The 14255-nt window shown below is 35.6% G+C and overlaps 2 protein-coding genes across 3 annotated transcripts; both read right to left on the reverse strand.

Moving 5' to 3' along the window:
- Window positions 1-309: 309 nt before the first annotated feature.
- Window positions 310-3030, reverse strand: LOC113766906 (receptor-like cytosolic serine/threonine-protein kinase RBK2; the record flags this gene model as incomplete). Its single annotated transcript, XM_027311067.1, has 7 exons — window positions 310-820; window positions 1356-1505; window positions 1638-1773; window positions 1863-1942; window positions 2085-2239; window positions 2329-2580; window positions 2769-3030. Coding segments are annotated over 7 exons (1203 nt in total), but the record flags the coding sequence as incomplete, so codon positions are not given.
- A 2188-nt stretch (window positions 3031-5218) lies between these two features.
- LOC113765571 (uncharacterized protein At4g15545-like) lies at window positions 5219-9185 on the reverse strand. 2 transcript variants are annotated; one of them, XM_027309797.1, is made up of 9 exons: window positions 8862-9185; window positions 8672-8740; window positions 7886-7942; window positions 7607-7658; window positions 7152-7247; window positions 6591-6845; window positions 6008-6050; window positions 5751-5829; window positions 5219-5655 (listed from the first exon to the last, which is right to left on the reverse strand). In XM_027309797.1, exons 1-9 carry the CDS (start codon window positions 9144-9146, stop codon window positions 5563-5565), a joined length of 1029 nt encoding a protein of 342 aa, XP_027165598.1. In that variant the 5' UTR covers window positions 9147-9185; the 3' UTR covers window positions 5219-5562. The 2 variants fall into 2 exon arrangements, with proteins under 2 accessions (XP_027165598.1, XP_027165599.1); XM_027309798.1 differs by lacking the exon at window positions 6008-6050 and having other exon boundaries at window positions 5564-5655.
- Between the last annotated feature and the right edge of the window lie 5070 nt (window positions 9186-14255).

Here is a 14255-nt window from a genome sequence, read left to right on the forward strand (position 1 = left end):
CAAACATATCAAATTGACAGCTTGCATGCATTCCTTCAATAGAATGCCAACTTTTACCAAATGAAGTATGAATAACGCCATTAATGAGCTCTGAGTATCCAAACCCAAAAATCCCACCCCCACTAACTACAACAATTTACAGGCAGAGCAGGGTAGATGTGTTGATTAGACGCCCATGGTAGCCTACACCCACGCATTAGTTGGTGGACTTAGTTTTATCATCATCATGCATCATACTTGGTACTTTTGTTACATGACGCCAACAATTCAAAACTTCAAAAGTGTATCAAAATTCATGGAGAATTAGTTTTCTGTATTCTACTATTACAATCATTTTCCCTAAAATATGGTTGATGTAAAAGCTGGTAATCCTTTTCTACAGGATTGAGCATAAAAAGTGTAAATACTACAGCTCTAAGAATCTCATCGCTTTTCCTTCTACATGTCAGCCGGCCTCGTGTTGGTTATATAGTATGTACAAAGCATTTTCAAGACAGACCCTCCTGGAAAAAGTCTAGTCTATGCTGGATTTTCTCATGGCATAAGAAGAAGAAGATGATGATGCATGATCTTAAATCATGCAATGACAATGCTATTCAACCTTCTGTTTCAAGAATGCCCTCGCAGTGCCACTGCTTGATTGAACAAATCTTTACTGCTCCACTGCAACCTCATTTTGTTGGCCTGCATCATTCACACATGGCATTGATTCGTCGATGGTGTACAGCTCCAAAGGATATGTCCTCCTGAGGGCAGGCCTTTTTTGGAACTTTTTCTTGCTTTGCAAGAAGCCTTCGTCGCCTTTTAACATCCTCACCACCTGAATACATGAATTTCTACTGATTTAGAGACGTGCAGGATAACAAACAGACCAAATGGATGATAATCTACCGATAATGAGTTAGCAAAGAGTGTTGATAAAGTCTGCACATCAAAGCTCTATCCTGTCTTCCGGTGGGAGTGTCGAAAATACAGAAGAAATGTTTGAAGAAGCTGCTTTTTCAAGATAGTTTTGAGTCAAAACATCTTTTAATGCCCAAGAAAATGGGCAAAAGATTCAGTCTCATTCTGCTCTCGACTTCAGTAGAAAAATTTACTTCTTGAGTTCAACCAAAGTATACAATTTTGCAGCTGATTGCTTTTTGACTGGAACTATAACAGTTTCTTATTTTCTCGGGATAATCTAGGGATAGAAGTGCAGAAAGAGTCCACCTAAAATATTTTAAGTTCCTTCCACCCAAAAGCATGATAGTCATTATTATAGCATTCTTATCAATGTGCGGTGCGGCCTAAATTAGGTCTTTCAAAACAAAGCCTGCATAAATTTCAGTGGTATTTTAGGGAGAAGGACGTGCCTGGCTCATCTGAGGCCGTTCTGTTGAAGATTGTTGTATGCACAAAGAAGCAACCATAACTATGCGATTCAGCTGTTCTGCGTCATAAACACCACCAAGTGATGGATCCAGTAGCCCCTCAACGTTTTTGCTTATAAGAAAAGGTTTAGCCTGCAACAAAATAAGTCGCATTTTCTATCAGTTTTTCACCAGTCCGACAAACAAGCATGGCTTTTTTTTTGCTAAAAGTGCATATAACTAGATGTGTACTTATTTAAACAAATATCATAAATTTCTACATACCCACATCACGACACTGTTATTTGACTTATCCAGTGCTGGACGTCCAGATAGGAGTTCCAACATTAGCACTCCAAATGCGTAGACATCAGTTTTCTCGTCCACCGTGCCGTGCAAGAAAAACTCAGGAGGAAGGTAGCTGTCATTGCAGGATTAACGTTAAGAGCATAGTAACAAAGATCAGATTTATAATCAGAATTACGACAAGTAGTATCATATCTGACAGACCCGAAAGTGCCTTCAAACTGTGATACATTCAGGTGACTCCACTGATCCGGAAGCCACTTTGCAAGCCCAAAATCCGAAATCTGCATCAAACTAAAATTTTAGTATCCAGAACAATCACTTCAAGAAGAAGTAGAAGTAAATAACCAAGTAAAATTAGTTGTAGAGGATAAAGGACAGCAATATCTATTAATCTTTCTTGGTTTTTTCTTTTCCTGAAGTTACCTGAGGCTCAAAATCTTCTGTAAGCAGAACGTTAGCAGCCTTAATATCTCTATGAATTATTCTCCTTTGACATCCTTCGTGTAGATATGCAAGGCCAGAGGCTATTCCTACAGCAATATTATATCTAGAGCCCCAGGTTAGTTTCTCCTTCTCACCTGAACCAGAAGTCCAAAAGAACCATTAAAACTAGATTGTTCTGCATAGTGAAAGAAAAATAACATTGGCAACAAAGACAAGAACAAACCATTAAGGAGGGAGGCCAGGCTTCCATGAGGAGACAAAGGAAGGATAAGGTGCATTCCCCCTTCAACCCCATATCCAATTACACTAGCAATGTTCGGATGGTTGACATGTACTAAGATACCTAGCTCAGATAAATAGTCTGCTGTCATCTCCTCAGGGCTTCCTCTCGTCAGCCTTTTAATTGCTACAAGTTTTCCATCTTGCAGGTGACCCTTGTAAACTTCAGAATAACCTCCCTCCCCAATCAAATTATCTTTGATTAGGCATGCCAGAAAACAAAAAGAAATGTGAGTTGCATAGAAGTGCTATTGAAGCATATGATGAATTCATTGTATACCACAGACAAACACATTGTTTATTAACATGCAATTCAATCCTATCATGCAATTGATCACATTTCTCCAGAAAGCATGAAAAGTAGGAATTTAGAAAGCTGTATACCATGGCTGAAGTTGTCAGTTGCTGTTTGGAGCTCTGGGAGAGTGAAATTCTTCCAAGAAGCTTCAAAGCAATGACACAACTGAGAATCTAAATTGGGAGGTAGCGAAGGTAAACTTTGCGTTATGTTCCTACTTTTTTTCCTTGAGATCTTCTTGATGGAAGGTAGAGAAGGGAAAGATGGCATCGAAGGATGGAATGGATTGAAACCCACTGGTCCTTTCTTCAGTTTACGAAGAAAACCTCGCCATTGAGAATCAGATTTCCCCTCGATTTCACCCTGAGAATCTGAAGTACTGACCTCTGAAACTGGTGTTTCAGATTCTAGCTCACCCGTTGGAGCTTTCCTGTTGGTAATCTCATCTCCTTTTGCCTCCTCAATAGTCAAACCTTCCAACTCTAGAGTATGAAGGTGAATGTCAGTAATACTAAAACAGAAGGCTTCTCTTGTTGTGGATGTGGAAGCATAATTGCAGAAGTTACTAAGAACAAAATAGAGAACAAAATTGTGGATTTTGCAGTCAACATGAGTTTGAAGAAACTGGAGAATTGGGTAGGTGAAGAGGATATATATTTGAAGCTGGAGACTAACCTTCTGCTGATAGAGAAATCGAGGAAAGAGAAAACAGATATTTCTGACCAATCTGAAAGAGATCCCCTTGTGAATTTCCTTCTGAGACGTCGCATGCACTCTCGCTGGCAATTACAGTAAGAGACATCTCATAGTTAGCGGACGACGAATATCAAAGTTGAACTGATTCTGACTACTGATCGAGTGCGAATACAAACACTAACAGAAACTATGGAATGAAAGGGCAAAACGTTGCAGGATTTGTACACTGCCATAACAGTCAAAAACTATGAAGGGACAAATAAGAATAGGGGAAGGCCGTCAAATTAATCAATAGCTGAGAAAATAAAGAGAGATATCTTCCTCAACTGTCCAGCAAACACAATGTGAGATAAAAGAATGACAGAAAATGTTGGGGCCGTTATTTGATCTGATAAAATTTACATCTTCATGGCACTTATGCTCTGACATTAAACTGGTTTGGGAATTAGCTTATAGAATCAATGCCTACAAAATCTGCAACAGCTCGGATTTTTTATTTCAGATATCTGTTGCTTTTCACAGCCCCTGCTCAGGGGAAATGAAATAAACGCCACAAATATTCAGCAAAACATCCACATCCGTCAAACCCCCATAGACGGGTAAACGATGGTAAACACTTGCACAACAGATAGACACACATTGATGCGACTCATAAAAGGAGCTAGCAATCCATTTGACAGCCACATATCAACAAATGTTTCGCATGCAATTATGTATCAACATGAATCATTTATTAACAGAATCCCACGAACATCTATCCTTGGAAAATATTAACCTACTACTATGTTATACACACGTAATTAAACCCAATATGGAAGGCATCAAACCGGAAACTGATGCAATGCCTGATCATAAATATGTCATGCAGATATAATAGACCCCAAAATATATATATATATATATACCGATAAGAAAAACCAAGAAAAGGTATAACACGTATGATTTGCAGCTACAAATACAATGTACCCCCAACATCGAAGAAAAAACACATCCCAGAATCAAAAGCATGAAGAGTCGACGCTGAAAAATAGTAATGTTGAATTACCATGAAGATGTTGAATGCTCCGGTGAACTTCCCATGGTTCCAGAGAGACAGCAGAACCTGCGGCTCCAGGAACCAAACGTTGGAAATGCAAATGTGAGTCTGCAAGCTGTGAGAGAGAAAGAGGAGGAAAATAGCGGACGTACGTTAATATCTTGAGACAAGATTTTCTTGAGACATCCCAATCAAGAATGCTGAAAAGTCGGCTCTATATATAATCCATAGTTTTGTCTAATTTAAAACTCGGTTTACACACGTTTAAAAAACGCAAAAAAAAAAAAAGGAAAGGAGTTGAAATATACTGATAACAAAAACTTTTACGTGTTTAAAGCACGAAGAGAGATTCCGTAGGATATTTCCTGTATTCAAGATTGGCCTGTAATATAAGGATAATATTATTAGTTGCTCCCCCAGCTAACAACAACACCGTACGATGATGGTACGTAAACGACACAAACTGCCTTTTTATAGCTCCTAAGTTTGTGTGCATGCTATGGAGCAAAACCCAATCCAAAATCTTCACCCGACGGAATGGAGACAATAATGCAAACTTGAGCAATTTTTCAAATTTTATCAATATCCATTTTATTATAATATGTCATGAAAACTAGAACAATTTTCCAAATGTTATCAATATCCATTTTATTGTATGTCCGGGTAACGAGTACTTTTACTGCAAAAATCTTTGTTTTTTTTATTTTTTTGTAATTATTCCGGTCTATCTGTAATTTTGTGGCTTTCCTTTTTTTTCTTCTGACTCTGTGTCAACAATCAGCATTTATAATCCATGGGGTACAGTTACACAATGCATAAAGCATATACGGGATTTTCATTGCATGAATCTGTATATATAAGAGAAGCATCCCTCGTCCTACAAGAGAACTTGTATACGTTCCCCAATAAAACTACATTGCTGGAAGCTGTTTGCTTTCCTTAACAAAGAAAAAAACAATATAGTACATTGTAATTATCAACATCAGAGGTGCAATTATGCACCTGTTGCCCATTCTGTGCATAATGTTGTACAGAATCGCACAAAAAGTTGACTCGTACTCTGCAGTCTGCAACAAGGTCTACATGAGAAGCTGTGTGTGGAACAAGCAAATGCTTCGTGGCCTTAGATACATTCAGCTTCTTTCTTTTCAATGGACATTACGAGTAATTAACCCCTCAAAGATAGCATAAAGATCTTTGTTTTCTGGGCCAAAAATCTCATCAGCCTTCTGCAATGTTTCCTAGGATGCCCAAGATTACAAGGTATCAGAATGAGATGACACCAAAAAAAAAAGGGATGGGTATATTAGCTTCTAGAAGGGCTGAAGCAAGATACCTCCTTCGTTTGCTTGTGGGAATTCAGTTCCTTAACATTTGCCAGAAATGCCCCAAACTGTTCGTATGACAAACGGCTCCTAATAAAGCACAAAAAATCAGATTTTCAGTAATCCTTTTAGATGCAACGACGATGAAAAGGGGTGAACATTAAGGCATCTGATACGACATGAAATAGACAGATGAGAGCTGCCAGTTCTCCAGCTTTGGCAAAAATACCACTTCAGAAGAAACTAATACAGAAAAGCATATTCTTACCTTACTCGGCGAAAGAATTCTTTTCCATCAACCCGAGTACGACCTGAATCAAGCCAAGCAATAGAAGCAACATAAATGGCAGAGATAGCACCCCAAAAAAAAGGGCTAGAGGAACAGCAGTACAACCTCTTGGGTTTGAGGGAGAGGGATGACAAAAGTGAATGGCAATGCAATTATGCACACTTACTTAGTGAACAAATTATACTTCAATCTTTAAACTGAAATCCACAGATCATTTCAAGATGGTCTGACTGAACAGATATTATTTTTGTTTCATGGTGTCCTCGCACTTTTTGCCCATATCAAACTGACAGATTCTTAAGGTTGAAAAAATTTACATATAACCAGCACCTTTAAGTTTCTTATACCCGGGACTTAGTTTAAGATGGGAAGGAAGTTGTTAAATCAAACACACAATTTTAGCTCTTGTCACCTTTTTTAGATAAAAAGAAGCACAGGATTCTGTTTCGAGTGAAGGAAGCATTTCAAATTCTGGATTTCAAACACATCACTCGTCAATAGATGTGGCTATTTCTTACCATTCAAAATTTCTTCTTGAGAGATAGATAAGAAAGGAACTAACCAGATTGTGATCCTGTATCCAAGCCAGACATTGAGCTATGCTGGCTTGCAGGCATAGGAAATGCAGAAGACCGGTCATCAAACACGCCCCTTGTGGTTGAAAATGAAATCGAATGTCTCCTTGGAGACAAAGGTTTCGGAGTCCGTGTTGGAGAAACAGATGCGGATAGACTCGGAGGGGAACCAGGAGGAGTAAGCCGAGGGGTGTTAGTTTGGGATGCTAACAGCAATCCAGGTGATATGCGGGGCCTTGAGGCTGTATGATTTAAATAATAATAGTTAGCTACATTGGTCTTTCCCAGGGAAGAGTTTCTTGGAGACACAGTGAAAAACTTTGACATATATGGTCACATGTTATATTTGACCACAATGAAGTTAACTACTTTCAAATTCCAAATTGGCCCCCATATTATCTTTAACTCTTCGTACGCTTTAAGACTTGTGCAATGATCATGCCGGTTCTGCCCCTGTAGGCCCATATTAGAGATCTGAATTTCATATCTGAAAGGACTCTGAAGATGGCTGATTTGTTTTAACATAGAATTTTAGCTAACACACACACCTTCAGTATCATTATCCTCCGGACATGAGTTTCCAATGTCAGAAAATTGACTTTGCATTGAAGAAGTTCTTGTAGGTGGCAAGGAAGCATCATCTCCTGAAAGCTTAAAAGGAGCTTTTGTTAGAGAGTTGAATTCATCCAAAAGTTCTGCTCAGAAATCATCTGAAAGAAAGAGGAAATGAAGGAAATCGGAAATGAGAAAAGAAGACATAGAATGTGTTACTTTAACTAGAGAGAACGGTCAGCATGATACACCAACAATCTCAATAAAAATAGCTTATGAGATTGCATATTATTCAGTCCAGATTGAGTACTATAGAAAAATGGCTTCAAAAAATTTGTTGCTCCTCTGTACTAGGTTTGAAACACTTGCATTAACTACTTTCAGCAGAATGAGCATTTTTCTGTTAGAAATTGGACCACGTGAGATCCATCAAATGGCTAGTAAAAAGTACCTGCTTGGCTTCTTGCTTGCACGCCAGCAACAGGAAGACCAGCTGCAGCTGCCTGACATATCGATACAGAAGAAAACGACATTAGAAGATTCTCTTCAAACTCAGGCCAGTAGCGACATTCATGCTCGAAGCAACTAAAACTCAGAAAAATTTCCTAATTTTCAGCACTGAGTGATAGGAGATTTATGTTAAAGACTTGTAAATATTCACATGAAAGCAAAACACAAAAAGCTAAGAAGTTTTTGACCCCTCAGATCATTGTAAAGTATTTTAACTTACAGAATGGTCTTCATCATCTTGGAGCGATCGCACGAGTGTCTTTCTGAAGGCTTCCAACTGCAATTAATTGACAACTTCTAGATTAGAATCAAGGCCAATTTTAATTTGATATGAAGTGGGAATTCTTGCTCCTAGGATCTTTTACCTTTTTTATTTTGAACTATATTTCTCTTTTAAATAATGATAAAATTTGGGTAATCATTTGCAACCCAAAAAAAAAAAATGGCGTGATTTGTTAGCTCAATGGATCTACCGACTCTCCAAGCAGTCATATGAAAATCTTCTCTTCCATTAAGTTCGTAAATAACAAAATTACCTCGGTTTCGACCCACAAACTCCTAACCTCTTGTAATTAATCACATTGCTAACCATAGCCATTTTTCTTTCAAACAAAATTCATCAGAATTCTGAAGTCATTTTAACACCGTCTTTTTGAAGTTAAGAATTATCTCAACCCAAAAAACCAAAAAGAAAAAGCTTTGGACCATTGTTTTTAAGTCTTTTTCATTAAGGTCACGTATTAGTAATAGAATTGTAATAATGTGAGCATAATAAAGGGAACAAAATCAAAATTATAAGTCAAGAGCAGCTGTAAATTCAGTCCTAAAAATAATATTAGTTTACATTCCATATGACCAAATTAAAATTAAAATGACAAACTTTAGATGCAGAAAAGAACTACATAAACTAAAATCAAGTAAAAGTAATCAATCCCCACAAACGCAATAAGCTTACCCCAAAGGGGGGAAAAAAATCTAAAATTTACCATTATGTACTGCCACTTGCCTTAGCAACATCGCGGTTAAGCTTTTTCACAGTGTTCGTTAGCGTCTCATTCTCCTTCAGCAGTTTCTCCTATTCAATTAATTAAAATCATGAAGAAGAAGAAGAGGAAGAAAACTTTAGCTCTAACTTATAAGTAGTAACTGGAGAAGTAAAACGGTTCAAGTGGGTCGGTTGGTTATAAGAATCGGACCTTTTCTCGGTCAGCGAGGGTGAGTTTGTCGGAAGCGTCGGAAAGGGCGGCATCGAGGGACTGAAGCTGGGACTGAAGGTCGGCGATGATGGCGTCCTTCTCGGTGAGCTTGTGACGGAGAACAGACGCCTCTGATTCGAGGGAAGAGACACGTGTCGAAAGGGCAATGGAGGTGATTTTGCGTGCAACATCCAGCTGTTCAAATGGATCCGGCGGCAGTACTTCTAGCACTTCCTCGGGAAGGTCGAAGTTGTTGTTCGGTCCTCCCGATTCTTTCGACAACATCTTTTTTGTTTTTGTTTTCTTGTTTTTCTTTTTCCCCCCTCTTTTTCTCTTTCTTTATTTTTTTTTCTCTTTCCTTCTTTGAAATTGTTTTTTTTTTTCTTCTTAATGTTTGCGGAGGGAGGGGCTCCCATTTTGCCTGCAGAGGACAAGAGAAGACTTTCATGGGATAAGGAGTTTCGGCTCATACATATATGAATGGTTAACGTTTTCCTGTGTACTTGTGGTTATTCTTGCTTCCTACCAAAAGTGATTTTTCTTTTTCTTTTTTTTAAACAAACGGCCAAAAGTCATATTTGATTTGGAATATTTTTCGGGTGGGTGAGAGAGGGGATGGAACTTGGAAGTGGAACCTGCAGCAGTGCAGCTAGCAGGAAAAGATATAGAACAATTTAAACCATTTTTTTTTTTTACTATAACACCAAACTATTGATATTGAAGAATTCCCAATTAATACTTTTAGTCCATGTTTAAAATTTGGATCAAGTTAAACACTTTACAGGTATTATGGTTTGTAAGTGCACAGTTAGAGACTGAGAATATTTGAAATCCTAACCATTATTTGCAAAGTCACGAAGATTTTCAGACAGTTATTTGTAAAGTTGGTATACAGCTTCACTAATCTTGTCACTGAAGAGGGATAATAATAACCTTGAATCGACTTTGAAAAAGGTTTTAGATTTCATGATTACTCCTATAATGCTGCTAAAATTTGGTTATCTTCCGTTTGGATTGCTAATCTCAAGAGTTTTTGTAAAAAGAAATATACTATAGCGATTTGATATATATATAAAGTAATAAAATGATTGAAAAATATGTTCATGAAAAACGACAATCACAATCCAAACAATTTTTCTTGTGGTTGATTTAATTTAATTCCGACGCTCAAATCAAATACAGGAAGTTGATAAGTAGTTGGTGGAAGGGAAGGGAAGGGAAGGGAGACCAATGACTCAGGCAATAAATGCCTTGTGATTTGGCTAATTGATTAGAATATAGGTGTAAAAAAGAAAAGTCAGACACTTGCGGATCTGACAGAGTTCATGTATAAAACTATGGGTGCCGGGCTGAGACAGCCCGGCACCTGACAGAATTTTTTTTTTTTTAAACATGTCAGGTGCCGGGCTGTATCAGCCCGGCACCTGACACATTGTTTTTTTGAAAAAAGATGTCAAGTGCCGGGCTGACACAGCCCGGCACCTGACATTCACTCAATTGAATTGAGTGAACATTCACTCAATTGAATTGAGTGAATTGCAATTCACATCGAATTGAGTGAATTGCAATTCACTTTATTTGTTAAGCTAGTTGATAAATGCAATTCACTTTAATTGATTTAGTGAATTAATTAGTTTAATTAATTGAGTAAATTAATTTTAAGAGATTCGATTAAATGCATTTAATTAAGGTGATGAATTAGGTTTAATTTGTTATTTATTAAATATTCATTTATTTGTTATAAATGATTTAATTATTTAATTATAATGCATTATTTGTTGTTATTTAATTACACTTTATTTGTTGTTATTTGTTATACTATTTGTTATTATTCGTTGTTATTTAATTACCCTTTATTTGTTATATTATTTGTTATTATTTCTTATAATTATAGAATCGCAATTATTTATTTATTTGTTATAAATTATATATATTTGATTCAATTAATTATTCAAATAAGCATATTAATGAGGTTCTAAAATGCTATCAACACTCGTCTCTAATAGGTATAACATGTCAAGTGATAATTGCTTGGTGATTCAAGTATATTGGGGTGGAAAAATTATAAACGAAGGAGGGTCAATTTCATATGATCCTTCTATACCGAAACAAGTGTTGTTCCTTACAGAGATGGTAGGTTATGATGATTTGGTAGACAAAATATATAATCTTCTGGGTTTAGATCGGAATCTTCTGGGTAGACAAAATATACAATCTTCATTACATGTTTGCTAAATATCAAATATTATAATATGGGAATTTAGCCTTTTATTATTTGAATGCTTATCGTTATTTTTATATTTAGCCATTTCACCGTTGTCACGCTATGCATTTTTTCCTCTTTTTTTGGTCCTTTTTTTATATATTGCACAATAAATTTAGTTTTATAAAATTATAGTGAACATTAAAAATTACATAAAAATTCTAACAAATTATTTCTCAACAATTTGAGAACTACATCTTATTACAAAATGAATGGTATATTTTGTTTGAAAAACATTTTCGTAGTTTAACATCCTATAGGAGTAATTAGTGATTTTGCACAAATCTATGTTCTTCATTTTCTTACGTTTCAACTTTGAAATGTAAATTAATTAACTTAAATTTCAAAGTATTTAGTACTTCAGGTCGACTCAGCTTTTTATTAAACTTTTTTTCTTGTTTTGGTTTTTTGATTTTTTTTTTGTATGGGAGATTTATGAAATTATCCTCACAATACAAACTACGAAAAAAATTCAGAACTTAAATAGATGTTCTATTAGTATGCATTATGTTCAATTGGTAAAATGCAAAATTTCAATATAAGTACCAACACGAGAATGCATACAAAATCTAAAATGTTCAGGGTTTAGGGTTTAGGGTTTTGATCTTTAGGGTTTAGGGTTTTAGGGATTAGGGTTTTTAGGTTTAGGATTTAGTGTTTAGTGTTTAGGGTTTAGAGTTTAGGGTTTAGGGTTTAGTGTTTAGTGTTTAGGGTTTAGGGTTTTGATCTTTTGCATGATGCAACGTGTCACAAATTGCGATTGATAATTACTAATCATATCACATTTTCAGCCTTACGCTATTTTCTTGAGAATAAAATGAGAAGCTATAAATGAAATAGGAAAATTCAAAATTAAAAGAATATGAATACTAGAGAATTGTATTTCAAGTCAAGTGATTTGAATTCTAGTGGGAAAGTTTCACTAAGAATTTTTTGTTACTCGGCACATTTTGTTTGGTAGACTTATTAATTTTTTTTATTTTTCAGAAAAATTCGATCAAGTACCGGGCTGACACAATTCGACACCTAATAGATTTTTAAAAAAAAATTTCCTGTCAGGTGCAATTCTATTATTATAAGAAATAATAACAAATAATATAACAAATAACAACAAATAAAGGGTAATTAAATAACAACGAATAATAACAAGTAGTATAACAAATAGCAACAAATAAAGTGTAATTAAATAACAACAAATAATTCATTATAATTAAATAATTAAATCATTTATAACAAATAAATGAATATTTAATAAATAACAAATTAAACCTAATTCATCACCTTAATTAAATGCATTTAATCGAATCTCTTAAAATTAATTCACTCAATTAATTAACAAATAAAGTGAATTGCAATTCACTCAATTCGATGTGAATTGCAATTCACTCAATTGAGTGAATGTTCACTCAATTCAATTGACATCTTTTTTCAAAAAAACAATGTGTCAGGTGCCGGGCTGAGACAGCCCGGCACCTGACATGTTTAAAAAAAAAAATTCTGTCAGGTGCCGGGCTGAGATGGACCCTGTCAGATCCGCAAGTGTCTGACTTTTCTTTTTTACACCTATATTCTAATCAATTAGCCGAGTGATTTATGGTTCCTATTGTTGCTTAATCTTAATCAGGGGGAAAGAAGAGGAGTTCTCCTTATACGGCATTGACTTAAAAGCTCTCGTCTCGTCCAAGCCAACCATTTTGCCTGTTAAATGTACATTGATCGGAGAGGTGATCCAACAATTTGGATCAAGTGCGTTTATAATATTGAAAACACCAGCACCATCGGCATCATTTGTGCGTAGGTCTGATTATGAAGCTTGGAGGGAAGAATCCAATAGAAGATCGACACGATAATTTCCCTTCCAATGACCAGGTAAACCATAATTGGACAACATTGAATTTAATCATCTTTGTTGAGTGGAGACATGCAACAACTCGAATGGGACCGGAAGATGAACTAACAGACTCGAAACTTAAAATCGAACTCGGTTCGATAAGGGATCATCCGAACTTTGATTCGTCAACTAGTCAAATCAATCTTAAACATATAACATTTAAATTCGATCATCAAACTCATTTATAGTCGATTGATCAGCAAATAAATAAGTCAAAATTGAATAAAACTTCATTAAATTAATGAAATAAACTTAAATACTAGGATGTCCGGTTTGATTAGACTCGTTTACATTCTTCATCCTGAGTTTTGAAATTCCAATAAGTTATTAAAATTTAAGGCACAGAACTGCGTTTTAAACTATAGATATATTTCTAGTTTGTAAGATTTAAGTGTAGGTGTTAGATGAATTTAAAATTTGAACTCTAAATACCTTTTTATCTTTTCAAGAATTTATTATGTTCACCTTCCTTCATATCCGAAGTCAATTTTGGGATTATGTATATCATTTTCCTTCTGTATTACACTTTACATTTTTTTTTCCGGTTGTATGATAGAGGAGGCGTTCACGCTATCAATAATGAATTCTTCACTGCCCTTACGTTTTACACGTCAGGGTGTTTAAAAACATTTTTCTTTTCTTTTTTTAAAAAAATAAATGTGGGATGAAGCAGGGTGTCCAAAGACATTATTGACTCATAAACGTTGACCCTGACCCAGCTTCAAATTCAAACCGTGTTTTGATTTGACCACTTGACTGTGCAACAATTGCTACGTTACAGAGTCGATTGCCATTTTTACGTTGATTATTATTATTATCAAGTGGGATTCCGATCAGTCCAAAGTGGCTTACTCCAATTTATTGATATCTTACGAATAAGGTTGAAAAATGTGGACACCAAACATACGATAATGATGTGTCTACTATCTTAATCATATGATGAGTTGGCAACCTTGAATGAATGGTCAACATAATAATACAGTGCTTTGAGGAAATTTCCAAGTCTTGGGCTGGCAATGACCAAACATAAACTACTCCCAATCAGCATGTTCTCAAGAAACGTTTGTTATTAAGATGGTGCATTATTTAACTCATCGTGTAAAAACTGTCAATCTCTTAGAAATTCTGTGAAATTTTTCTTCTAACTTTGTCAAATAAATCGTACTGAACGATGTTCAGCAATTTCATTAATAAAGTTTCTTGTTTTATCAAAAGAAAAAATATATATATATATAGTCCC

This window comes from Coffea eugenioides, chromosome 3, assembly GCF_003713205.1.
Source record: "Coffea eugenioides isolate CCC68of chromosome 3, Ceug_1.0, whole genome shotgun sequence".
NCBI classification, from domain to species: Eukaryota; Viridiplantae; Streptophyta; class Magnoliopsida; order Gentianales; family Rubiaceae; genus Coffea; species Coffea eugenioides.